The 26,745-nt window shown below is 47.0% G+C and overlaps 3 protein-coding genes across 6 annotated transcripts in view; 2 read left to right on the top strand and 1 right to left on the bottom strand.

Moving 5' to 3' along the window:
• LTBP2 (latent transforming growth factor beta binding protein 2) overlaps positions 1-2,585 on the top strand; it is a 104,641-nt gene extending 102,056 nt beyond the window's left edge. The window contains exons 35-36 of the mRNA XM_042990125.1: positions 645-794; positions 1,242-2,585. Of these exons, the coding sequence (XP_042846059.1) occupies positions 645-794; positions 1,242-1,387 (296 nt within the window). The 3' untranslated portion in view covers positions 1,388-2,585. The remainder of the gene's footprint in view (positions 1-644; positions 795-1,241) is intronic.
• Positions 2,586-2,594: 9 nt separating this feature from the next.
• ISCA2 (iron-sulfur cluster assembly 2) lies at positions 2,595-9,430 on the bottom strand. 4 transcript variants are annotated; one of them, XM_007095063.3, is made up of 5 exons: positions 9,302-9,430; positions 8,996-9,098; positions 8,762-8,877; positions 7,929-8,114; positions 3,110-3,190 (listed from the first exon to the last, which is right to left on the bottom strand). In XM_007095063.3, exons 1-4 carry the CDS (start codon positions 9,370-9,372, stop codon positions 7,940-7,942), a joined length of 465 nt encoding a protein of 154 aa, XP_007095125.1. In that variant the 5' UTR covers positions 9,373-9,430; the 3' UTR covers positions 3,110-3,190; positions 7,929-7,939. The 4 variants fall into 4 exon arrangements, with proteins under 4 accessions (XP_042846061.1, XP_042846060.1, XP_007095125.1 ...); XM_015543452.2 differs by having other exon boundaries at positions 8,996-9,101; positions 9,302-9,429; XM_042990127.1 differs by lacking the exon at positions 7,929-8,114 and having other exon boundaries at positions 2,595-3,190; positions 8,748-8,877; positions 9,302-9,424.
• A 316-nt stretch (positions 9,431-9,746) lies between these two features.
• Positions 9,747-17,787, top strand: NPC2 (NPC intracellular cholesterol transporter 2). Its single transcript, XM_042990124.1, has 4 exons — positions 9,747-9,913; positions 13,457-13,564; positions 15,224-15,396; positions 17,031-17,787. Exons 1-4 carry the CDS (start codon positions 9,832-9,834, stop codon positions 17,115-17,117), a joined length of 450 nt encoding a protein of 149 aa, XP_042846058.1. The 5' UTR covers positions 9,747-9,831; the 3' UTR covers positions 17,118-17,787.
• The last annotated feature ends 8,958 nt before the right edge of the window (positions 17,788-26,745 follow it).

Raw genomic sequence — 26,745 nt, 5'->3', positions numbered from 1 at the left:
TGACCTGAAATGTGCATTCAGGATTTCTAATCACTTTAGAGGCCCACTGTGGTGACTCGGTTTTTAAGTGGCAAGGACCCCAGCATATAGGACTTGAATTCTAATGAAGAAGTCAGGCCTGGCACCTGTGCAACGGATGTGGTAGCTGCCCCAGGCACAGGCCACTGTACCAGACAAAGGCTTCACGGGGACCAGGGATACGGTCTTTCTCCGGGGTCGGGGCCTGCTTAAAGAGGAGAGGGTTAAGCAGATCCCTAAGTTTTGCTTCGTGTTGGGTGAGGGTAATCCCCTTTTGCTGCCAATCTCCTCCCCACAAAAACCATCTAAAGATTTTAACCACCACCAACCACAAAACCAACACTACATAGACACCCACCTGCTCGGGAACCCTGGCACTATGAGAGCAAGGAGTCTCAACCTTCCCGGAGCTAACATTTAAAGTACCGCAGGTCTCCGCCACCATAAAGTAATGACACATAATTATCTCTTAAGGGTAGTGCCTTTTGTTTTAGCATCTCTGTGAGAGTTTTAGACCCTCCCAACCCTGACCTTAGGATTTCAAAAGGAGCAACCTTCATTGTGGAGGGTGAGGCTCCCAAGGCTGGGTGCAAGGCCTCAGCTTCCTTCTGACTCCCTCCTACCAGAGCACCAGGCCGGCTTCGAAGGGCTTCAGGCAGAGGAATGCGGCATCCTGAATGGCTGTGAGAACGGCCGCTGTGTGCGAGTGAGGGAGGGCTACACCTGTGACTGCTTTGAGGGCTTCCAGCTGGACATGGCCCACATGGCCTGTGTGGGTAAGTTGTGATGTGAGTGGCCCAGGGAGCAGGATGGCCCTGATGGCTCCAGGTGGAAAGGTCAGGCTGGCCCACCGCTCACAATACAAGGCTGAACTTGAGAGTGGAAAATACACTGCTGCCCCCTAGTGGGGCTGTCTGGAACCAGGCCAAGTGGTGAGACAGCACCCAAGGAAGGTCTCCTGTTGTGTATAGAAAGCCCTTTCCGGGGAGGTTCCTAGAGAGAAGAAAGGCAGGGACAAAAGAGCATGGTCACTGTCCAGGGGCACAGGATGGGTTCACTACCACCTGCTTTGTGTCTCTGACTTGCCTAGTTTGGGGCAATGACCTCAGCTCCTGGCTGCCACATGTAGGATTCCACTGCGGGGCAGGGGCTGGTGCTTAGTGACCACAACAGCAGAGGCACCGGGGTTCCCCACAGCTCTCTCTTCCTTCTCTTCCTCTTAGATATCAATGAGTGTGACGACTTGAACGGGCCTGCTGCACTCTGTGCCCACGGTCACTGCGAGAACACCGAGGGCTCCTACCGCTGCCATTGCTCCCCAGGTTATGTGGCCGAGGCCGGCCCCCCACACTGTACCTCCAAGGAATAGCAGTGAGGGCTCAGTGTGGGCAGCTACCTGGAAATGGGCCCAGGCCACACAGGCAGGGGCCTCGAGGAGGCTTTCCTAGCTGGGAAGACACCATGAAGAAGCAGGCAGAAGGCCCTGCAGCCCAGCTCCCAGCCAGCCCCGCCTGCTTTTCATCTCTCCCAGCTTAGGCTCTGGCTGAGCTTCTGTCACTGCCTTCATGCTGCCGTGCCCTTGCTTGGCTCAAACACCACCAAATGCTTTAATGCTTCAGCCACTGGCCATGAGGACCAGTCTGCCATCTGTCCTGGCCTTGCTATGGATGCTTCCTAAAGGATGGCCCTCATCCACCCCCTCAAGCTGTGCAAACACGCAAGGTCACTCGGACTCACATTGCAGACACCCTTTCCCAGCCATGATCCACAGGACATCCTGATGATTCCACAACTGGGTCAGAGGTCACATCTGCCCAGGGATGGTCCTTCAGTATCTCTTGAGCAAAAAAGGATTGGGGGGGGGGGCGGTTTGGGGAGTGACTCCAAGGCCGCCTCCAGAGAACCAACACTTCACTCAGCCAATCCAGTCTGGGCCAGATTTTGCCACAGCTCCATCCAATAGCAGTTCTGTGGCCCCAGGGAGGGGCAGATCAGCTCATCTCATCTCGGAAGAGCAAGACTGATACCAGCTTGCTGAGTGTAGAGACACAAGTGAAGGGGAACAAGAAGCCTAAGAAAGCAGCAAGAGGGCAATATGAAAAATACGGGGAGTTGTTAAGAAAGGGGGCGCCAAGGCTTTCAACAAGTCTAAAGAAAACGTTCAGTAACTTCGGGTAAACACTCGCCATCTACCCATGATAATTTGCGTGCACCCAGCAAAGGCTGCCACAGGACAGGGTGCCCATCTCCGAAGACCTGTATTAAATACATACTGCTTCTTACAGGAAACAAATCTCTCCTGGGTTCTCCTTTTGTGGATGCCAGTTTTGAGGTACTAAAAAAAAAGGGGCCTATTTTCTAGCTTGTGAGATACAGTGTAGTCTTATTTAGGGGAAGCCAGATTTCCTATGTTGTTTTTGTATTCTCAGATGCCCCTGCCATCTTTCTTTCAAAAATGGGATGGCTGGTATCCCTCTCAGTTTACAAGTAGAGACCCACTCCAACCTTGGCTAGCCAGGAGTTTAGAACCATTGTGGAATAAAAAGATGTACATCTGGGCTTTTCTGTTTTTGTTTTTATTTCATATTAAACCAAATTTCTTTACCATGTTGGCTAAGTCTAATTATTAGACATGAGGCTGTGCCTACCCTCTTGCCAACTCTGCCAATAGCCTAGGAATGGGATCCAATGGGAAAAGGTTCCTTCTTCTTCTGAGACAAGGAAAGCTCTGCCTTTGCATTTGTCTGATGAAAGGCAATGTAAATGAACGAGACTCCATGCGCCTGAAGACATAGGGACGAATGTCATTTTCTTAATTTAATCTGTCCTGTCCTAGCGGTTGCTCTGTCAGCCATCCCATAATAACTTCCCAATGCCTGTTATGTGCCAGGCACTGTGTTGAGTGCTGGACACAAATTTCATTTAGTCATCCAACAATCCTACTATTTTTATTCCCAACTTACAGCTGAGGAAATTGAGACACACAAGAGTTTAAACAATTTGCCCTAGGTCACTCTACTATCTAAGATGTTTTCAGCCAACAAAACTATATAGTTCTTACACATGTGAAAATATTCTGACCTTCTTTCGGTCAGCATCTTCGGTCGGCAAGCATCTGATGAAAAGAGGCACTCACATACACAGCTAACAGGGACGGAAACCGACAGAACTTCTGAAAAGGATAACATGGCAATGTCTTTCAAACTTATAAAAGCTCTTACTCTTTGAATCTTCTAGGAATTTAACCTTCAGATATTTCTCACCAAATGTGAAACGACACACATCAGAGGTTATTTATTATAGCATTACTTGTAACAGTAAAAGATTAGAAACTATTAGTTGAAACGGAGGCCTAAAAGAGGAAGAAAAAAAAAAAAAGTGGCTCTAAATGCCTTGATAAGAAATCCAAACCAGACTAAGGGGGGAAAGAAGGTCATATAACAAAGTATAATATATGCTGCTATTTATCTAAAGAACGGGGGAAGACAGCTGGGTATCTGCTGACCTCATCCTCGCCACTCTCCTTACACCCACGGTTCAGAGAACTTCTTACCGCTCTTCAGTACACCTGCTGGCGCTGTGCCTCCTCTCAACCCTCGCCTTCCTGCTCACCCTTCCAGAAAAACTTCATGCACATACACGGATTTCTTTGTATCAAAACACAAAGAGCACTCTATGCATGCTGTTCTGCGCTTTGCTTTTTTCACTTAATCTGTATTTTCACATAAAGAGTTGTCTCGTTCTATATTGTAATTGTGTGCCTTTCCACTGAATGGATAAATCATAACTTGTAATCAGTCCCCTATTGACAGATGTTTCCATTGTTTCCTATCTCTTGCTATTTATAAGTAATGCTGTAATGAATATTCTTGTATGTTATTTCACATTATATCTATGGATCATACCTGTAGGGTAAATTCTTAGAAACAACAGTGGTTTGTGGGGAGGGTGACAGGGTACATGGGTACAGGATTGGGACTTTTCACTGTATCCCCTTTTGTGTCTTTTTGAATTTTGTACCATGTGTATTGCCTTTTCAAAAAAATAAAATATTTTTAAATACAGCTGCTGGCCACAGACCACTTAAATGCTCCCTCCTTTATGTCTTTATCTGACAGTTAAAGCCCCGCAATTATTGCAAAGCTTCTTAAAGCAAACTTCCTTTAAACACCCCTGCAGCATTTCTGTGGAGAAATGGAAAACAGGGATTCTGAAAGAGCAACCATAAACACCAATGCTAGATACCTAGAAAGTAGAGGAGTTTCCTGCCTTTGAGACACACATGCAAAACCATAATTATGTTCCCCTGGACAGTGTCAGGTCCCGTCCACTACCAGCGGCACGAGACCCACTCCGGGCCAGCACTGACGGGAGGGCTACGCCAGATGATCGGTGCTGCCCACTTCTCAATACAGGATACTCCTACCAAATGTCAGCCCTCCGTTTGAGGCTTTGTAACAGAAGACCGAAAGAACGGGTTTCAATTCTTAAGAAGAGAAGTTAGAAAGTTCTTGGACACCTACTTCTAACCCCTTACTTCTAAACCTGTTTTCTCCTAATCCCTTGTAATCAGTCAACATTCCCACACAAACGAAGGGTGGGTGGGACACCTACAGTTTACCTACCACCAGTCACTATCAGTCACGGAACTGAAGCGTATGATTCCACAAGGTAAGATCTGGATGTTGACCCAGAGACCCCCTCTTTCGAGCGAACACCGTAAAGCAGATTCACAACATGAAGCAGGCGCAGGGCTCCCTTGTCTTTGGTTCTTGCTAAAGCAAAGGGAGGACATGCCGCCCCAGACACTCTCTAACTTTGCATAAATAAAACCAATTCTGCAACAAATAGGGCCTTTCCCCTTGAAAGTAATGGGGAAGAAAAAAAAAAAAAAAAGTCTTCCAATGGATACTAGAGGAGTGTCGAGTTTTCGTAAATGAATTTGCACAGTGAGCAAAATTTGTGAAAACACCTGCTGGTCTTTACTGCTTGCCAGAAAGAGGGCATCTGGTCAAAAAGGGCCTGCAAAAGACCCTAAACCCATTTTACTATACTTACTATTTGTTCCAAGCCAACTGCCCACTGTCCCCTTGACGCTATCATTTCTCTACACCCCGTGCTTTTAAAATTTCTACGTCATCCTACTCCAATGGAGGCTTCTTGTTATCACTTCAGATTTTCCCCTGAGGCTTTCTCAGTGTAATAAAGTGAGGTGATTTCTCCCAAACCCACCCTTTCTAAAACACAGAAGTCCAAATCTCCCATTAACAGCAAGTACTTCCATAAAGGCATTCAAAGGTTCAGTTCCTGTCTGACTACTGCAATTTAATGATTTATTTAGCAGCTAAAACTACCTTGCATGTGCTCTGCATGAGTTTTAAAATCACCAAATCATGGAGCACCTGGCTGGCTCAGTCAGTGTAACATGCAACTCTTGATCTCAGGGTCATGAGTTCAAGGCCCATGTTGGGTACAGGGCTTCCTTCAAAAAATAAACAAAAATAAAGTGCACTCTTTAAACAGGTTCTAATACATAAAATGTAGCAAAATCTCTTTTTAACGAGGATGGAAAAACTCAGTCTGAGCTGAAGATCTTATCAGGCCCAGGTACTGATGCATCTTTAGGTATCTAAGTAAAGCCACACAGATGCCCCTATGGTATGCTGCTCTCTGCCTCCTTCCATGGAAAACTGCCAAGAAAGCTCAGGTATCTGAGCCTCCCTTTGTTTCCTCTTTGTACTCACAGTAGGCTTGCTTTCTCCAAATCCTAGGTTTTCCCACATTGAAAATATAAGTACCTAAGCTTCTGTCCCAGATACTTTCTCTAAACTCTGCATTTCCCTTTTTAATGGTAAATTCTTTTAATGAATGACCTTAATTCCAATCCAGTCCAGAAATGCAAGTTTTGCCGTAACAAACTTTAAGGCTCTTGAGGAAAACAAGGGTTTAACCAATAATTCTTCCATAATCAATTTGGTTGTGGTTTTCCCGACATGAGCATTAATAAATCATTTGTCATGGTAGTGGTATTTCTTTTTTTAGTTGTCTGTCCATACAGTTCCAGCTCCCCCAGCCCTGTCACACACATGCCACAACTATTTCTAGATCTGTAGACTAATTAAGTGCCATACCCAAACAAGTACTTTAAAATTCATCGGGGGGCGCCTGGGTGGCTCAGTCGGTTAAGCGTCCGACTTCGGCTCAGGTCATGATCTCACGGTCCGTGGGTTCGAGCCCCGCGTCGGGCTCTGTGCTGACAGCTCGGCTGTTTCAGATTCTGTGCCTCCTTCTCTCTGTGACCCTCCCCCGTTCATGCTCTGTCTCTCTCTGTCTCAAAAATAAATAAACATTAAAAAAAAAAAATTTTTTTTTTTAAATAAAAGTCATCGGAATTTGTGGCTTAAAAAGCTTTCCTTGGGGTGCCTGGGTGGCTCATTCGTTCGGTTAAGCACCAGACTCTTCATTTCAGCTCAGGTCATGATCTCATGGTTCATGAGATGCAGCTGTCAGCACAGAGCCTGCTTGGGATTCTCTCTCTCCCCCTCCCTCCCCTCCCCAACTCACACTCTTTCTCTCAAAATAAATAAATAAAAATTTAAAAAAAAAAAAAAAAAAAAAGCTTTTCTTTCAGTGACCCTAAAATAAAGCTGCCAGGTTTAACAAACAGAAATACACAATGTCCCTGACGCCTGGGTGGCTCAGTCGATTAAGCATCCAACTCTTGGTTTTGGCTTAGGTCATGATCTCACAGTTTGTGAGTTCGAGCCCCACACTGGGCTCCGCAATGTGTGTGGAGCCTACTTGAAATTCTCTCTTCCTCTCTCTCTGCCCCTCCCCCTCCCCCACTCGCTCTCTCTCTCAAAATAAATAAACTTAAAAAAAAACAAAACCACAGTGCCCAGTTAAATTTGAATTTCAAATAAACAACACATAATTTTTAGTATAAATATGTTTCACGAAATATTTGGGGCACACTTATACTAAAAATTATGTGTTATTTGAAATTCAAATTTAACTGGGCATCTTACATTTTATCTGGTAATCCCTAACTATCCATATCCATACCAACACAAAAACCACGTCCTGCTATGCACGAGACAAAAGACATTTTACACAATAAGGTAAGTGAAGCAACATATCAGTCACTGAATGATCACAGAATCTTGAAATGTCTCTGTGAGTATGGAGTATGGGGCCTACTTTCCAAATGATTCAGGTTATCAGCGGGGGTTCGATCCAAGTTTTCTGGGTGAGCTACTGGTTTTGTAAATTTAGCAGAATGAGGAGTAAGAAAGAAAAAAGGATTTACCCTAACAAATGGAAAGTGGAGAATGAGCTGCATAGAAAATAAGGATGCCAAAAAAAAAAAAAAAAAAAAAGAAGAGAAAAGAAAAGAAAAGAAAAGAAAAGAAAAGAAAAAGACGGATGTCTAGTAACACATTCAGGAAGGGTGAGATGAAAAAAGAGAACACTGCCTTTCTCATCCTCTCTAGCCTGGTAACCAGAGTTAAGGTCCCCGATCTGTGACCCTGATCCAGAACACAATAAGGACTTCCTTCAAAATAAAGCTTTTATACATAGCTATACGCATATGTACAAGCAGCTCTGAAGGCCAGAGAAGTAACTCGAAACTCTGGAACTGTGAAGGCTCTACAGATTACACAGGGTGGGTTTCAACAAGTTAGCAGAGCTTAGATCATCGCATCTAGATGCTTGGCCTCAGAACTGTGTGAGTGAAATTAAATCAAGAGTAAAAGCTTCACGTTCTGAAAATAACAGTGGCAAACACAACACTCCTAGACTGAAGGGAAAAAAACAATTGAGAGAAGGATGACTGGAAGGAAACCTCTAGAATTCTACTACTGCCAGGCTCCTCAAATTGGTGCAAGTGGAAGCAATCTCTGGGTCACCTGCCGTCGCATCAAAGTTTGACAGAGAAGGATGAGCCACAGGAGCAGCCTTGCTGCGCTTGAGGATTGTTCAATACTTGAAATGAGCTGCGGATCAGTTCTTGGCTGAAGTCCACCTGGGCCCCTTTCACGAAGGCCAAGCTATCAGAGTCAACCACCACTCTTGCCCCACCCTGTTCAAATACCCTGAAAAGACAGGAGGAAGACATTAACGACTATCATAAACACCAAAAACATGACACCCTCTGAGCCCAGAGGTACACATTCTGTTTTAGAAATACAGATGGGACACCTGGGTGGCTCAGTTGATTAAGCCTCCGACTTCGGCTCAGGTCATGATCTCAGGGTTCGTGAGTTCAAGCCCGGTGGTGGGCTCTGTGCTGATAGCTCGGAGCCTGGAGCCTGCTTCAGATTCTATGTCTCCCTCTCTCTCTCTGCCCCTCCCCTGCTCATGATCTTTCTCTCAAAAATAAAGAGACATTAAAAATTTTTTTTTTTAGAAATCCAGAGGAAGCATCCCTTGTTATCTCTAACAAGTGCTGCTTTTCTCCGAGGCAAAAAGAGCCCATGGAATGAATACTGGTAAATGGTTAAGGATTTAGGACTGGAATCCAGTCCAGGCTGGCTCTCTTACCAGTTACACTAGGGACGTCGGCAGGCCAATTTTCTTCCTATAGCATAGTTATTTTGAAGCATGACACAAATCCTCACTGTATTCCCACTGTGTGAGAAGGGTGGTGTTAGGCATTCTCAGCAAACCTTTCAAATTTGAACTAAATGTGCACTTTTATCCCTCCCGCACATTCTCTGAGGACCCACCCCTTCCTCCTTGCCTGTCGTCGGGATTGATAACTGTATCCAGTGAAAATTTGTATTGGAATCCGGAGCATCCGCCTCCCTCCACCTCCAGCCTGAGGAATTCTGACCCTTCGGTGATTTCCAGAAGCCTCTGAAATGCAGGAAGGGGAATCAAGAATGCCAGGCAAAGGGAGGAACAAGGGTGAGCCAAGGGCAAGTCCCCGCACTCCTGACACCCTGGCGCCGCCGCCCCGAGTCCGACCTCCTACCTGGACGCAGCTGTCGGTCAGGTGGATCTGTCCTTCTCCGGCCTCGGAGCTGGAGGACGACGCTTCCCGACGAGCCTGAGGTCCGCGAGAGGCCGCGAGGAGCCTACTGCGCAAGGGAGGAGGATGAGCCTGGAGCAGATGGGCACCTGGTGACCTGCACCTGGACAGCCTCACGCCAAACCTGACGACCTCCACCTGGACAGCCTCACGCCAAACCCTCGCCTCCCCCGCAGGCCTTAGCTTCCCCCTTAGTCCTGGAGGCGCAGAAACTAACACCCTTCCCAGGTGCCTTTGTAGCCTTGGTACCTGCCCCTTGCCCAGGGAGTGACCATCCTCAGCGCCACGGCCATTAGCGATAACCCACGGGCGGCCGCCATCTTCCTCCACAAACTCCGCCCCTCGCGTCACCCCAATCGCCTTCTCCATCTGGGCCTCCGGAGACGGGACCCACGGAGACCCCGCCTCCGAGCACACCCATTGGGTGGTGGTGGAGGAGAAGGGATTTGATTGGCTAGAAACGCTCCCATTACGGAAGCTGGGGTGCACCAACAAAACCTGGGCGGAGCGCCGGAGGGAGGAGCGGAACGGGGCGGAGATGGATTCTAGCCTACCCGGTGGCGGAGCGGACAAGGTGGGCGGAGATAGCGGGCATCTAGGCGGGACCAAGGCGAGCTCGGCAATCTGGAGCGGGCGGGGCGGAGCGCGGGCGGGCCCGGCCCTGGTTGCTGGTGAGAGTCGCCTGACCTGGCTCCTCCCCAGGCCCGCCCGGGCAGGTTTATCTTGTGACTGAGGCGGTCGCTTCTTCCTTCTTCGCGTTTGGAACCTGTTCAGCTGCGATGCGTTCTCTGGCCGTCGTGTTCGTGCTCCTGGCGCTCAGCGCCTCCGCCCTCGCCGAGCCAGTGCTTTTCAAGGACTGCGGTGAGCCGGAGCCGGCCCGAGATTCCCGCGCCCTCTGCGGGAGCCCCCACCGGAACCCCGCGCCGAGACCCCCGGCTGGGTTGGGCGGCTCCCGCGGGCGGCCAGGTTCAGCCTCGGACCCCACGTGGAGTGGGCTGGGGTTGGGGAGAAGGTGCGGGGGGCGAAATCCAATGGCTCACAACTTCGCCTCTTCCTGGGACGCGTTTTGGGGGTCCCTGGACATTAACTGGAACTGGGCCTTTTGCAGAAGTTTTCTAAAGTTTGTAGCACAGACAACTAACTGAAGGTTCCAATGATGCGCGGAACGTGAGGGGCACAGAACTTTGTATGTTTGCTTTGTGTCTTTGGATGACCTCTCCCTCCCTACTCCGTTTGCTTTTATTTTTAATTTCCCTTTTGCTGACAACTCAAAAGTCAATTCTCCTTTTCATGATTTGTTCCGTTACCGCTTCCTTTGTGCTATATAATTTGGTGATTCTTAATCACCGTCTCCTCCTATCTATAAAGCTCGTGTTGCTGTGACACAGCTTGTGACACATAACCCCGTCTTGGCGCTGTGGTAGGGATCTTTGTTGGGAAGTACAGCGGGGGCTTGTAGGAAATTGTGAGTTCTTTCGTTCAGTCAAGTCTATAGAATTAACTATTTTAGCAGAACGTTTTCTGACGTGGAAAGGTGTAGTGATAAATGAAAGAAGACATAAAATTTGTGAGCTGGAAGGAAACTTCAAATTGTGCGTGCCCCTCCCCCTCCCCCGCTGACGCTTTGTCTTCCTCTAAAAAATAAACATTAAAAAAAAAACTTTTCAAAGCAAAAGTAGATGAGAGAATAAATACTCCTTCCACTATGTCATCAGTTCATTTTGAGGCAAAAGCAGAGTTAGGCTAGGGGACGGGATTGATTAAGGAATAAGACTGCTGGTCTATTAATACTTAGCAAATGCTGTTCCACCAAACTAGTGGCACTTGAAAGATCCTATTATCACCTCAAATTACTGCCTATCCCTCCATTAAACTTAGTGGCCAAATTTGGACAAAGACATTATATTAACTCATCCAGCCCTCAGGATCTGTTTTACAGATAGGAAACAGGCACATGGAGTAACTTACCCAAGTTCTCTCTCTCTCTCTCTCTCTCTCTCTCTCTTTCTCTTTTTAATGTTTAATTTTGAGAAAGAGCAAGCTGGGGAGGAGAAGAGAGAGGAAGACAGCACCCTAAGCAGGCTCCAGGCTCTGAGCTGTCAGCACAAAGCCCAACTTGGGGCTCGAACTCTTAAACCATGAGATCATGATCTAAGCCGATGGCGGACACTTAACCACTGAGCCACCCACATGCCCCAAACCCAAGTCTCACAGCTAGTTCGTGGTAGGAAATTAGTGGGTCTGTGAACCACCTTGAGTTTCAGTGGTAACATTAACATTAAAAAAGGGGGGGGGGATGCCTGGGTGGTTCAGGTGGTTAAGCGCATGACTGCAGCTCAGGTCATGACCTCACACTTCTTGATTTTGAGGGAACGCCTCATCGCCCCTCTCTCTTCTCTCTGCCCCTGCCCCACAAGTGCACATTCTCTCTCTCTCTCTCAAAAATAGACATCAGAAAAAAAAAAAAAAAAAAAAAAAAAAAGACCAAGGAAACCAAATCCAGCTATACACCTATGGCAAGTGCTTCTTAAGGAAGGGAGGGTTTCAGTTACAGATTTTCAATTTACTTTTGAATTGGGAAATAACAATGTAAACTTCAGTGCCCACATCAAAAGATTTTTGAGTTCCACTCTATGACCCCTTTCCCTGGGAGGAGTATTTCCTCAAGTAAGAAATGGGGCCAAGCAAACTGGTTTTGCTATTTTTGCCAGTTAGGACTGAGGAGTTCTGTTGACATTGGAAGTCCAAGAACCTCTTGTCAGTAAAACTCAAGAAGCTACAAGTACTAATCATGTGACCCAGCCTTGAAAGAAGCACGTTGAAGCAGACGTTGAAAGCTTTAGCATAAGCACTGATTTTTTTTTTAATTTTTTAACGTATATTTAGTTTTTTGAGACAGAGAGAGACAGAGCATGAATGGGGGAGGGTCAGAGAGAGAGGGAGACACAGAATCTGAAGCAGGCTCCAGGCTCTGAGCTGTCAGCACAGAGCCCAACGCGGGGCTCGAACTCCCGGACTGCGAGATCATGACCTGAGCCGAAGTCAGACGCTCAACCGACTGAGCCACCCAGGCGCCCCATAAGCACTGATTTTCAATAGGTTGTTGATTAAAGTTCTGGATATTTTTTCCCTATCTGTAGAAGACCGGAGGACAGAGTAGAAGACAGTGCTTAAAGAAGAGAATTCTCGCGTGTGTATTTCGAAAACCTTGGAACCTTGCAATGATGGAGAAGCAAGCAGGGGGCTGAGGGACTGCCAGTTATTATTCACAGACTTAGCTGGAGGAGTGCTGGTCAGTAGGATGAAACCGTTCACCCAAGAGCAGGCACAGGCTGAGAAAGCCAACATGAGCTTCTCATTTCATAGCCCATGGGCTGAGCCAACCTGATGACTGCAGAGGAGAGGCCCAGCTTTTGTGTGAAAAGGGGACTTACTAACCCACCCACAGCAACTATTCTAGATTAAATTCATGGACTGAATCCCGATGTGATGATAATAAAGTAAACATTTATATAGCATTACCATGTTGCAAAGACTTACCTGAGACCTTGCTGTGTGTTCACTCACCTACCCTATGAGGCAGTTACTATTGTTATCCCCAGAGGGGTGAAGTGCCTTGTTTTGAGGTTTCACCATGCGTAAGGGAGCCAGTGAGATTGCAAACCCAGGCGCCCGGTCCCAGAGCCTACCTCAGCAGTGATGGCTGAATGGCAGAGCTTAAGCTTGCTATAAGCGATGTTCCCAGGCAGTTTGCTTGCATTCTCTCGATTCGGCTGTCCAGTTTCAGGGACCCGGATGTGGCAATGGGATTCTTAAAGACTTTACTTAACCTGTTTAGGTCAAGCATTTCTTGGGAACAAAGAGCACTTTTGTCTTTGTTTGAACTGAGATTTTTACAAAAAGACACACACCCTGTCTCAGAGACACTTATCTTGAAGAACACGTTTCTAAAGTGGAGTGTCCAACTGTATACTGTGGATGCATTCTTAAAATCGTTTTCACTGGTAGGGATGTACAAAGCTCAGAGATCACTGATTTGGATCCGTACCGGGACAGGATTGGAAGAAAGGATGGGGGGCGGGGGCGGCTCAGAAGCAGCCAGGCTCAAGAGTCCAAGTGGAAACAGCACTGAAGCTTTGAGCCATCACTTGCGCCATATGCATGCTGCTTTAAATCCTACCTGGGGATGGAAGGAGGGGTGGAGATGACTTGCCCTGGCATAGTCCTGCCAGGATACGGAGCAGGGAAGCTGGCTTTATATACTTAACTCATTTTCTTAATTCCCCTTCACCCATCAAATAGGAAGAGTTTCCTGACGAGCAGAGCACCTTTCCATTAGGTAGGAAATAGCATAGGTGGTTTATCTTGCCTCCTATTCCAATTCATGTTTCTTTTTTTTCACAGGTTCTGGGTTTGGAGTTATAAAGGAGCTGAATGTGAGCCCATGCCCCACCCAGCCCTGCAAATTGCACAAAGGCCAGTCTTACAGTGTCAATGTCACCTTCACCAGTAGTAAGTAAAAGTGGCTCTTGACTTCAAATTCATCACAAAGCAGAACATCAGTCTCAAATGTTGGAATGAGCACAGGGATATGGGGGAAGGAATTGCAGTCAGGAAGTCTATGACCTCCCTTCCAACTTCTGCAAAGCTCAGACTTCCCCTCTGTAAGGTTGAGGGGATTCATTTGGGACCCAAGGAAAAAAAATCTGAGCTTCCTTCCTCAACGTAAAGAAATATTATTGGAACTTGTTGCTTTCTGGTACCACATTTATCACCTTCAGCTTCCCAGGAATCTAGACAAATGCAAAATCTTTATTTCTACAAGGGGTATCAACCTTGAATCCTTTACTCGTTTTCTATCCTATGGAACTAGATGTGGCAGTCTAATAAGAAATGTCAAAGTTCCTGTCATCTCCTTCTTTTAAGCCTGAAGACAGCATTAAATACTAGAGCTGTTTTCTCTCCTGGATGCTCCCTGCCCCTCTATTGTCCCAAACCAAAAATGTACCTTCTTTTTTTTTTTCTTTTTAGATTTTTTTTTTATATATATATATTTTTTAACGTTTATTTACTTTTGAGACAGAGAGAGACAGAGCATGAACAGGGGAGAGGCAGAGAGAGAGAGGGAGACACAGAATCTGAAACAGGCTCCAGGCTCTGAGCAGTCAGCACAGAGCCAGACGCAGGGCTCGAACTCACGGACCGTGAGATCATGACCTGAGCCGAAGTCGGATGCTTAACCGACCGAGCCACCCAGGCGCCCCTAGATTTTTTTTTTTTAAGTAATCCCTGTACCCAACATGGGGCTCAAACTCACAACCCCGAGATCAAAAGTCACGTGTTCTACCAGGCACCCCCAAAATGTACCTTCTAAACAAAAGTAATCCCCATCCCAGAAAGAAAGAAAGAAAGAAAGAAAGAAAGAAAGAAAGAAAGAAAGAAAGAGAGAAAGAAAGACAGGAAGGAAGGATGGGAGGGAGGGAGGGAACCAAGCCAATACCCTGGATCTCCGCAATAGCCTAACAGCTGATAACCCTGGTTGCCCTAATTTTATTGCATTTATTCCTCCTGCCCATCTTGTGATATGGAGGGTAGAGGATGTCAAGAGATGTACCTCATCTTTCAAACCTTACCCAGTTTCTAAAGGGTTATCTCTTACTGTTACTTAACTGCATTTCTGCGGAGATTCCTTTCTGTTTTCTTATTTTCTAAAGGAATCCTGTGAGCAGGGCATTTGAGAATTCAGAGACCAATCTTCTAAAGCTCTGTAAGATACACAGTACGCTCTGACGGAAGCTGGCGTAGTTAGGAAACAAAGTTTACTGCCCAAAAAAACTCAGTTACTTTGTTGGATAAGGTTGTTTATCCAGGTAGCTCTGATTTTCCTGAGAAATTGTGACAGGCAAGGAAGAGCAGGGTGGGGTTGGGAGCAAAGAAAACCGCTCTCTACCTTGCTTTTTTTTTTTTTTAAGAGTGAATACTTATCTGTAGCATTCTTAGAGGTACTAAGCATAACTACAAAGAGAAGTAGACTCTAGGAGTTAAGAAGTACAGACTTCATGGTTTGCTATCATAGCATTGCCACTGCTTGAGAACGTATCTGACTCTTTTACTTCGAGTTTAGAAATAAGCTGTCCCTGTCACCATCTCATTCTCTTTCTTTCCTCTTAGATGTTTCATCTCAGGGTAGCAAAGCTTTGGTGTATGGCATCCTGATGGGCGTAGCAGTTCCCTTTCCCATTCCTGAGGCTGATGGTTGTAAGAGTGGAATCAACTGCCCCATCCAGCAAGGCAAGACCTATAGCTACCTGAATAAACTACCAGTGAAGAATGAATACCCCTCTGTAAGTGACCTCGTTGTTCAGGACACTGGTAGCCTTGTGACTAGATGAGGAATCTGACGGGGGGGGGGTGGCGGGGTGGGGGGGGCAGGAAGAAAAGATTGGGTAGGAGTCCTTCGTCTCTCTATGATGAAGAAGCAGAAGCTGCGGGCCGAGCCTCCAATGTTAAGCAAAATGAGCAGTGTCTACTCTGCTAAGAAATATTACGTCTAGATCCAGGGCTGGGCCTTGTGACCCCAAAACCTGTGCACTGTTAAAAGATTTTAGGCAGCTGTCAAGTAGTTCGAGATGTCAAGTTATAGAAAAATTCTGGTTTCTCCGTTAATCTCTTAATAAGAGAGCAGTAGTTTCCTAGCTCCATAGCAAAGAGGTCACTTTTCCATACAATTCTTTCTCCCCCTATCCCCCCCAGCCCCTGTATTAAAGATATGAATCCTGATAAGTAATGGAAGAAGTAAGGGGATTCCTTTTTTCCATGAAGAAAAAAAAACAAAACACTGCATATTTTGAAAGGAAATCAAGTAGAACCCAGGAGCATTCCGGACATTTCTAGAAATGGCAAGTAATTAAAGAACATTCCAAAGAGGCTGTAATATAGGGAGTCTATGTTTAAGGGATATAAGAGACCCTATGGGTCAGGGACAGGTTTATAGATTAATTTGCGGAGTATCTGTAATATCATAGGCATTTCTGAGCCTTGGTCATTTACACAGTGTCTAATTAGGGCCTGATACATAGTAGGCACTTCCTATATGGTAGCAGTTGTTAAGTGAATTATGTTTCATTTGAAAAACATCTTAAACTATGTTAATTTCAGCACTAAGTGAAACAGTAGTTAATGTGTACTAGTCTTGAAAAACTTGCAAGTTTCGAGATGCAGGTATCACAGTCACTCAGATGTTGAATTGTAAAGAAACATTTGAATCCAAATTAGGGGCAGTAACTAATCATAAGAAAGCTAATATCTACATAAGAAAGGACTGGAAAATTCTCAGTGATTTTTTTTTTTTTTTTTTTAAGAATTAGAAGGGACAGTTCCTAGTATAACAAGTCAAAGCAGAGATTTCTAATGATGTGTATTATTAAAAAACCAAAACAGTTTAAGGAAACTAACTGAAGCTGTATTGCTTCGAAGCATTGTTGTTCCCGGAACCATTCGTATACTTATAAACTTCTTGGGACACCCTTCGTGTTCTGACATTTTCGGCTAACAAGTAACAAGGTATTTTGTTACACCTACGAATAACTTTACTCTCTTCTTCATGGTTACCCTCAGAAAAAGCTGGATCAGATTGCCAAATACATAGGAAATTGTTTGAATGTAAAATTCTCTTCCCCTCAAGGCTTCATCATGTGCCTTTGATCTGAAAGGGAAAAGAATGCTTCAGAAATTATGTCTGATGAGTTAATGAGGTTAGTATGTGGTGCCGCTGACGCCGAATCCTAGGTGTCACTTGGCTGGTCTTTTAAGACCACAGGCTGCCCCCGTGTCCCAAGCGGCCTCCATGGTGGCATGATTTAAGAAAAAAAGTCTGAGGAGTTAGGCAGTTTGTTAACTCGGATTCATAGTTAGACCGGTTCTGGATTGAGGTGAGGGCCTGCTTTCATTTTTCCCAATTCTTTTTCTCTTTCTCCAGATAAAAGTGATGGTGAAGTGGCAGCTTCTGGGCGACAAGAAGCAGAGTCTCTTCTGTTGGGAGATCCCAGTGCAGATTGAAGGCTAGAGGTCCTAATGCCAGCATGTTGCGTGGGGGTGAGAGAGGAACGGGTGGAGGGAGGGCAGGAGAAATCGAGTCTAACCTAAAGGAAAGGAATTTTGACACAGCTGTTTCTCAGCTGTGGACACTGCCTCTCAGTCTCCAGAAGGTTCCAGACCCTGTTTCCTGAGAGCTCAGAACTATTGCCCTTGTAATTTCTTTGGTGAAGGGTTGGAGGGAAGAAGAGAGGGAGAGATAGGCACGGATTTCATTTGTCTTCAGTATTTTTTGCCGTTGGAAAAAGGAAGGTCCTGTCAGTGAGGACCCAAATGAGGCTGCTTCAGGCTATTGGCTAACCTGCCCTCGGGTTATCGGCCCTCTGGCCCTTGCAGCGGAGGAGGGTTTCCACACCTCCCCCACCTAACAGGGATATTACATCTGCAAGTTCCTCATCTCCAAGTGCCTCACTGAGTTCAGCGCGTCGGGCCAGCCAGCCTGCTGACTCTTAACAGTACCTGCTGGTCCGCTGCTTCATCCATCGTGACATGCTGGCCGGTGGCGCCCAGCAGCTGGGCGGAGGGGGGTCGCTCTACAACGGAAACTCACCCCTGAATGGCCGGTTGTCTGCGGTTACCCGGTGTCTCCTTAGGTTACCCCCTGTCTTAGGCGGTGTTCATTAAATGCAGCACTTGATTAACAGACGTTTGATTTTTTTTTTTTTAACAACATTAACCTGTGGCCTCTTTATGCACCTGGAAATAAAAACGTGGCAGTCTTGCCTTCCGCATGTTGGCAGCGGTCACCTGCTTCTTTCAAGCCAGTGTTTTCCCCCAGATCTGTGGAGGGTGGACACCCTGGTCCCGTGGTCCCAGAGTGCAGCAAAGACACGACTCTTTCAGAAACTGCCTTTTCTTCCCTTTCTGCCCAACCAGACTTTACCTATTTTATACAAAATGACCTTATTTTTTGCTTTATTTTGCACACTCTTATGCCACCAGAAGCAATGAAAGCAAACACCACCTAGTTGAATAATAACATCTGAAAGGTCAAGGGAACTAAATTGGGGGGGGGGGAAGGGGCAGGGAGTTAGAGGCTACAAGCTGGCCTGAAGCACAGTAGTCTTTTAGGAATCTTCCACCATGAGGAGAGCCTAGAAGCTTAAACTTCTAGAAGATTCTAGAAATGAGAAGTTGCCGCAAATAATGGCCAAGTTCATTAAATCTTGGACTTTCCTGCTTTAGAAGCGCAGAGTATGTGCACTTCAAAATATATGGGGCATATATTTTGCTGCCTGTTTTAATCAATGTGCTGTCAATCAGCTTTTAGCGGTCACAGGGATTACAGCCCTATTCACAAGTGAGTTGGGTAATGTAGACCTCAAAAAGCCATCTCTTAGATTGGGGTGTTTATACAGCACGTAAGCCATCTGGTCCAGCTCACTTTGTCCCACTAACTTCACTAGAGCCTTGGATTTCCTTGGCTTGTGAGTTTCCCAGGAAAACCACCAGGGGACAGCCATAGATCAGGAATAAAGTTATCAGCTGCCAAGACTTACTAGTTCATTCCCAGAGCCATTCAAGCCCTGTCCTCTTTAGCTTGGTGCTGTATGCTGTCACACTGTGTGTAGAAGGTCAGCCCACTCATGGGTCTCCCCATGCTGGACCCAAGGTCTATCAGCGTGGACCATTCCAAAGGTGGTTAACTGCTGTGGTTTCTGCCTTCAGACTACCAGTAGTTGGATCCTGGCTTCACCAATTAATAGGACCTCCAGTGCAATCTTCAAATCCCTTAACTTCTCTGTGCTTCTGTTTCCTTATCTGTTAAATAGGGACAATAACAGCAGGGCTGCGGGGACTAAACGAGATGATGCACGTAAAACACTTAGAATGACCCCTGGCACATCATACACACTTGATAAATATTACCTATTTTTCTAGGAGGTAGGTCTTGTTCCTCATCAAGAAGTAGCAGGAAAATCAGAAGGTTCAGTCTGAGGCGTGATGATCTATCACCTCAGAAAAATGAGCCTATCCTCTGCATGGAACTTTGAGATGCCTGGAAAAGCTCCGTTCTCATGTATGCCTGCTCTCTCCCTATTCCCAGAAGACTGCCCGTGTCACTGAACGCCTTCAAGGCTCACAGCTACCTGCCCTGCATTTTGTACTCGTGACCTCATGTGTTAAAAGAAGACAGAAGAAAAGCAGCTCAGCTAGTGTATGCCCTTCAGTCAGAGCAGAAAGGTAACGCAACGGCTTATAACTTTACCAGCCATTGTGAGGCTACATGGAGCCTGCAGCGGTGAGCCAGGTAGGGCTCCCGTGGGGGGATTAGCTTGAAAGGTCGGCTTCTGTACAGACAGTTCATAGGCACCCCCTGAGTCATTAAAGCATTGGGAAGCACTGAACCTTAGGCTATATAAGAAAGGTCATGCTCTTTCCAATGACAGTCTCATACTTTTCTAGTCCACTGAGCGAGCCATGGAGGCTTAGACAGAGCTTCTCTCCTGCATGAATTCCAGGGCAGAACAGTCCCAGACTCCACAGTCATTTAAAAAGCACAAGGAGCACCCCGGCTTACAGAATAAAAGAAACCCAACCTCCAGTATCTCCAGTTTGGGAAAGGGTTAGGTGGGAGGCCTGACATTTAGTCAGATCGTCAGGTTAATGAAAAGCAGTAAGCATGGAGTCATTTCTAATCCTGTTCATTTTTGGTTTTGAAATCTAAGGCGATTTTTTAAAAGAAACAATTAAGATCGGTCTTAATTATGCTTCAGAGGTTGACAAAACAGCCTGTTCTCTGAGGAAACCCACAGATGTAGGAAGAGTGGCTTGACGTAGGTGAGGTCCAGGCTAAGGGAAAATGTCTAGGATTAGCCATTCATGTCAGATAATCCAAAAGGCAAAATATCACTTAAATGACTGGGTTGCTTACCGAGGATAATTATTTCATAAACTACAGTTGGGCGTCGGGGGGGAATGGTCAGTATGAGGACGAGGTCATGGCACATAGGAAAAGCACTGACACAGAGGAGAGGGTTATGTGTGAGATATGTCACCCCGGCGAGAGTCCTCTTGAACAAGTGTTTTTCCCAAGGGCCCTCTGGGAAGGACACAGCACTGAAAACGGCTTAGAGGATTTAAAAGCCTGGGGTACTGTGTGTGTGTGTGTGTGTGGGAATGGGAGGGGCATTGTTATGCGACCTGAGGTGGAAGGTGGCACTGGCTCTCCACAGATACTGCCTGAAAGAGTCCTGTGTCCTTTGGGGTGATTGTGTCTTTTTCCATGAAGAGAATCCCCTGGCCAATCGCTCAGATTCCCAACTGAAACCTATTCACTTACAGCTGTCAGTTGACTAGCAACTAAATGGTCTGGGTGTTGGTTGCCATGGAAACAGCTAAAAGGCCCATTGCTATGGGAACCTGCCATGCTCTCCAAACCAGGGGTTTGGTTCCGAAAAAGGAGTGGAGGGCAGGGTGGAGGGTGGAGCCCAGATGGGCTGCCCAGGTGCCGAGAGTCCTGCCAGAGGACGAGCGGTGGGGTGAGCGAGCCCGGCGAGCCCCTCACCACCGGGACAGAAAGAGCAGCGACTTCTTCCACTTTCTGCAGGCACACTTTCTGTCCTCTGTGCGCTGTCCGGTGGGTAGCCACCGGGCACAGGTGTTTGCTCTCCCAAGTGGAGAGGAAGAACGTGAGGTTTTGGATAGACCTGACATGCCAGTCATCTGCCTGGGGCTCTGAGAGGGAAAGTCTCGGCTCCTCTGTGCATGGGGGGCCGTGCTCCACTCCTCCTGTGTCCCAGGTAAACAGCCAGCAGGTGGAAGGAGCTCAGCTCTGGCTGCCAGTGGGGCAGGCCAGTAAGGAGCCTGGCAGACAGAACGGACGGCTGCTGGCCTCGAGCGTGGCAGAGATGGTGAGGGCCCCAGGTGAGGAAGCAGAAGCCTGCCCAGGAACAGCAGTCTCTGTTGTGGGCAGTAGAGACACGTGCTGCCCCACTCTCCGCCCACCCACCACCTGCATGCCTCTACCACAGAAGGGGACTGCAGACGGAACAAAATGTGAAAGACGAGGTTTGACAGGGGGTCTCGGAGGATGCGCCCAATGGTTGTGAGATTCCTTCTTGAGTTTTGCGATCGAGGGAAATAACCGACGTCGGTGTTTGGTGGGAAGATGACCTTTCACTGAAACAAAGAAAAAGCGTCCTAGTGGCTCCGCCAATAACAACTGTTAACGGGTGGTGTATAAATCGAAGGGATTGGGCTAGTTAATCTCTAAAATCTCGGCCCCACCAACAGTTTACCATTCATCGAGACACTGAAGGGCAGTTTCGGCACCACAGGCAAGAGGACGCAGACGAATCATACCTATGAGAGTGCGGAACATCCCTGGGGGCCAGGGGGGCTTTGGACTGAGACTAAGACGAAGGCATTTGATTTAGAGGCCATCTCAGACATGTTTGGCCCAGGGGACTTTCACCTGATTCTCCCAGAATTCTGAGATGCCTGGCCTGGATTTTTTTTTTTTTTTTTTCCTCCTAATCTTGCCATCTGCCTGGAGTTATTGGTCTCAGCCCCTCCCAGGGAGTTTTAGAGTCTAGGAGCCTGGCACCAGGGAAAGAGAGCGATGCCACCCAGCATTCGCACGGCTCCACGGGACAACTGAGCATTTCCCCAGGATCTATGGGGAGATTTTCACTTTTGGAACATAGTTATCTATAGATTTCTGTAACATTTAAAATCTTAAATACAAGCCGTGTTTCTATCCCACCTCCAACTCTTTCCCCGTTGATTGACTTTGGGAAGTTATTTAACCTCCGAAGGCCTCGATTTCCTCAGCTGTCAAACAGGATAAGAATACCCACCTCGGGGCGGTTCTAACCATGACCTGAGGTGGTTTATGCAAAGTGCTCAGTGCAGCGCCCAACTCTAATAAGTACCTGGTGATTATTATCCTCCCGGATAAGAAGGTTGCAGCCATGGAAACTGCTCAATGGCCTAGAATCTTAGGCATTTGCCGTGGATTTGTCTTCCAAATTTACTTCCAGGTGCCATTCAAGACTTATGTTCCCTCCGATGGTCTTCCCTGTGGTTTGCCTTCGTTAAGGCAAATCCGAATCCTCCCTTTAGGACGCTTAACCACATTCTTTTTTTTATGTATAATTTTTGCGTGTCAGCTTACCTTCCTACTGCCCTTTCATATTTAAGCAAATGCCCCAAACTCAGCACTCAGCAGTGATTTAATGAATTTTTTTAATACAGAAAAATGTCATGACTCTTTAGGTTTTGAATCTGACCATTTAGTTCTATAGCAGCTTTGGTCTCCAAAGGGATGGGAAGAGTGATGGTTGATTTGGTTTCATTCTCCTGAAGGCGGCACAGTAGTGCCCTGTCCTGGGTGGGTGGCTCCAGAGCAGGACTCGGCTCACATCTTGCAGAAGCCAGCTGTCATCTGCGTCCGAGACTCATTGACAACACTAGCTTGTCTCGAGCCTGACTCTGGGCTCAGGAGGAAATGGCTCCCCCCTCCCCTCCTGGATGCTGTCTGTCTTCAATGCAGTTCAGCAAACCTCCTGACTTCTCCTGGCTTCTCCTGTCTGGGTCATGATGATGGCTCTGTAGCCACACATCCTATCAGCTCGCCTCTGGAAAGGCGAGAGAAAGCAGATCTGGTTTATCCAAATCTCTCCCTTCTCTGGTAGGCTAAATCCCTGCAGCCCCTGACACATCCTCCACCCCCACACACCCCCAGCCCCCCCCCCCCCCACACACACACCTCAGCTTCCCACCAGAGCTTGCCTGTGCTTGCTCAGCAGAAACAAGGCCCAAAGAGCTACCAGAGCCTCTCCCAGACTGTGGCTGCTGAGAACTGTCTCCTCACAAGGTAGGTAAAGCAAAGTGCTGGGGTAGGGAATAAGGCAGCAGAATGAACGTAGGAGAAAATCCTCCCGGCCTGACTTGCCATGTGACCTTGGATGAATCATTTAGCCTTTTTTAGTTGAATATCTCATAGAGGTGGTGCATGAACAAAAGGAAATGATGGGTGTGCACATGGTAGCTGGGAAATACAAAAGCTACTCACGCTCAGGATAATATCACAGGCTAGTGTGGAGGACTGGCAATTCATCCTTTGGATTTTCCTGCTTAGTTCCTATTGACTTGATGAGCTGGACACACATAGAAAAACCCACAGGAAAAACCAAGGTCCTGGATTTGATCACTCTAAGAACAAGTTTAAGATTTGGCCACAAAGCAGATGTTTAATGCAGCCGGCTCTCCAGCAATGTTTGCTTCGTCCTGAGGGTATAGAAGGCTAGGCAACCTCTCCCTCTGTCATCCTGATCACTACTCAGTCTAGTTGACTCCATATGGGCAAGACAGCATATGTTTTCCTTCAACTCACACTTACTGAGGCCCTATTTTGTGCCTGGTGTGGTAAGAATGAGTAAGACAAGGTCCCTGCCTTCAGGAAGCTCAGAGTCCAGGGGGAGAGGCACGCAGCAAACCATCGCTGTGATACGGTGTGACAATACCAGTCACAGGTGGGACAAATGCCAGTCACAGGCAACCAGAAGGAAGAACGACTTGGTCTGGAAGAGGCAGAGCCAGGTCAGGCTTCTGTTAGGAGCCAGACTGGAAACGGAGTTGTCTAACACTGCACTCTCGATCTTTCTTCATCCCTCACCCACCCTTCTCTCATTCAGCCAGCAAACATGTCCCTGCCCTTTGTCTTCTGAGACTTTTTGAAATATTTATTGTAGCGAATTGACCTCCTCCTGAACTGCTGGTTAACTTGTTTTTACCTAAAGTTCCTCTCACTTAATTGACTCTGAAACTAAATCAGCATATTTGGTTATGCCCTGACCGGGCACCCAGTGTATATACACACCCAGCTAAAATGATCTGTTTGGACTTTAGAATCTTGGCCACCACTTCCCAACCTATCTGACCTACTTCTCCTTTCCGTCTATGCTCCAGCCATTCTGGTCTCCTTTCAGTTCCTCATATTGGCTGAGTTCCCCTCCCTCAGCCACGGGACTCTTATGGCTGTTCCCTCTGCGCAGAAAGCTCCTCTCACTTCGTCCACGTTCATTTAGTTAACCCCGACTCATCCTTCACATTTCTGCCGCAGGGAAGCCCTCCCCGACCACCTGCCCCTGATCAGATCAAGGGCTTTGGTCTACATCCTCAGAGCCCCCTGTCCTCTCCCCTCATGGCACAATTCAGAGTTACATACTGTAACGATTCTTTGATTAAATGTCTGTCCCTCTGGGGGAGGGAACATTTTCCATTTTGCTCATCACTGTATTCTCAGTGTCTAAAACAGCTCTCAGTCCAAGGAGCAGCTGGCCAATAAATATTTTTTATATGAATTAGCTAACGGAATGGTAAATGATTTTTTTGGCCACTATTTGTTTGCCTTGGGCCTAAATTTGGTTGTGTGTCCAAAACCAAAAACAAATAGCAAATACAGGGGCCAGAACCAAATGGAGAGCCTCCCCCGAGAAAGACGTAAAAAGAAGGGATGTCCCAGAACTAAGAGGCTCTCCAAGCTTGTAGAAGTGGGGAGCCAAGGGAGGAAAAATGGAAAGATTGGAGCCACCTGGCAAGGTCAGACCTAGCAGGTGGCCTGGGAAGGAGGGAGAATTAAATATCTACTACCTTGATTCTCAGTACTTGTGTACTTTTGGTGCTGGGCCACGAAAGACAGGCTTACTGTCTCATTTTCCTACTTCTTCAGTTATAACTAGACTTTGATAATTGCGGGATTGGGGGAGAGGAGGATCATTTTATATTGAAACCAATACTGATATAGAGTAGAATATAAATTTCATATGATTATAAAAACACATGAGATTTGAAAGACGTTAATGACTTTAGTGATAGTTTCGTGAAAGAGTCTGAGAAGCATTAATACCTCAAGGAACTATATTCCAAAGATTCTGTATGATTGAAGTTTGATAAATCCGATATCACAAATGCATGGAGGGTATACTCTTTAGAAGATTTTTGTCGTGCTTTTGTACCGCTTACCACTCCTGCAAAGCACCAAGCACAGTGCCCTACAGTTGTACATTAAGTGTTGAACTGAGGGGCCCCTGGGTGGCTCAGTCGGTTAAGCTTCAGCTCAGGTCATGATCTCACGGTTTGTGACTCTGAGCCCCACATCCGGGCTCTCTGCTGTCAGCACAGAGCCTGCTTCAGGCCCTCTGCCCCCCTCTCCCTCTGCCCCTCCCCCGCTCACACTCACTCTCAAACATAAATAGACGTTAAGCGGGGCGCCTGGGTGGCGCAGTCGGTTAAGCGTCCTACTTCAGCCAGGTCACGATCTCGCGGTCCGTGAGTTCGAGCCCCGCGTCAGGCTCTGGGCTGATGGCTCGGAGCCTGGAGCCTGTTTCTGATTCTGTGTCTCCCTCTCTCTCTGCCCCTCCCCCGTTCATGCTCTGTCTCTCTCTGTCCCAAAAATAAATAAAAAACGTTGAAAAAAAAAAAAATTTAAATAGACGTTAAGTGTTGAACTGCATCCATAGCAAACAACTTACTCTCGGTGCAGTCTGTAAATTGGTCATTGGATTTTATTATCAAGATTGCTCTGCCTACCCACTCCTCCAGAGAGAGTTGGGGCCACTTCTGTGTCTCTCTGGAGAGGATCTAGATAAAGAGGCTCCGTGGGGTGTTGTGTCCAAGCTCTTCCACGATGGAATAGTGGGGGAGCCGATAGGGAGGTAGCAAGACAGAGATGAAAAGCAGAAAGTACAAAGAGAATTTAACTTCCTGCATTGCTTATAAAGAAATTAGTCTGAGTGTTTCCATTATCATCTGTGTTTGCTTTGACTCCAGGAGAAACCGGGAGCTCCTTGAAGACAGGGCTGTGCCTGTTTTTAACACTTGGCATCTTGAAACCATGCATGGTGAATACTTGCCCAGTGTCCAGCCCAGGGAATCTTCGGGATGAGAGTAGATGGAAAACCCTGAAGAACAAAATTCTCAAAGGTAGGCGGTAGGAAGCAGGAAGTGGGAAGAGCCCGTGTCTGAAGGCTGGTGGGTCCTTTCTCTTCCCTCCTAATCTACCTAACGAAGGAGCGCGCTGAGCCTGGGGAACAACCAGTGGTGATCCTAGGGGGCGATTATTGGGATTGGTTCTCAGCAGGGGCTGAGATGAAGGAGACAGTGTTCTCAGACGTAATCGCTGCTTTTTAACTCCCCCAACATCATTTCTAATGGTCCCTGGCTGGTGCCACTCAGAGCCTCCACCCCCAAACCCCTGACTCTGCCTACCTGAGCAAATTCTTCCCAGCTGCTCAGGAGCTCTGACTCTCGGATCCGTGGCTGCCCCCACGCTTTCTAATGCATCTGAGCCTATTCACTTGGTTTTCAGGGAAGGGGAAAGAGCGAGGTTGCATCTCTGCAGTCTGGATACCGTTTCTAGAACGTATCAGATCAACTAGCCCAGAACCAGCAGTCTAATGAAAGGACCAGACCCACTGGCAAAAGGTAGCAAGACAAGAGTCCTGAATGAGGAATGCTTGGAGGTGCCAGCAGGCAGTGATGTGGTTTGGAAGGAGCAGGCCAGGCTGCAACCTTGTCAGGAAAGGGCTGGAAATAAGCCAAATAGGACAGAATGGAAAAACAAGAATCATCTGTGGTTTAAAAAAAAAAAA

Source organism: Panthera tigris, chromosome B3, assembly GCF_018350195.1.
Source record: "Panthera tigris isolate Pti1 chromosome B3, P.tigris_Pti1_mat1.1, whole genome shotgun sequence".
In the NCBI taxonomy this organism is placed as follows: domain Eukaryota; kingdom Metazoa; phylum Chordata; class Mammalia; order Carnivora; family Felidae; genus Panthera; species Panthera tigris.
This window is presented reverse-complemented; position numbering and strand designations above follow the sequence as displayed.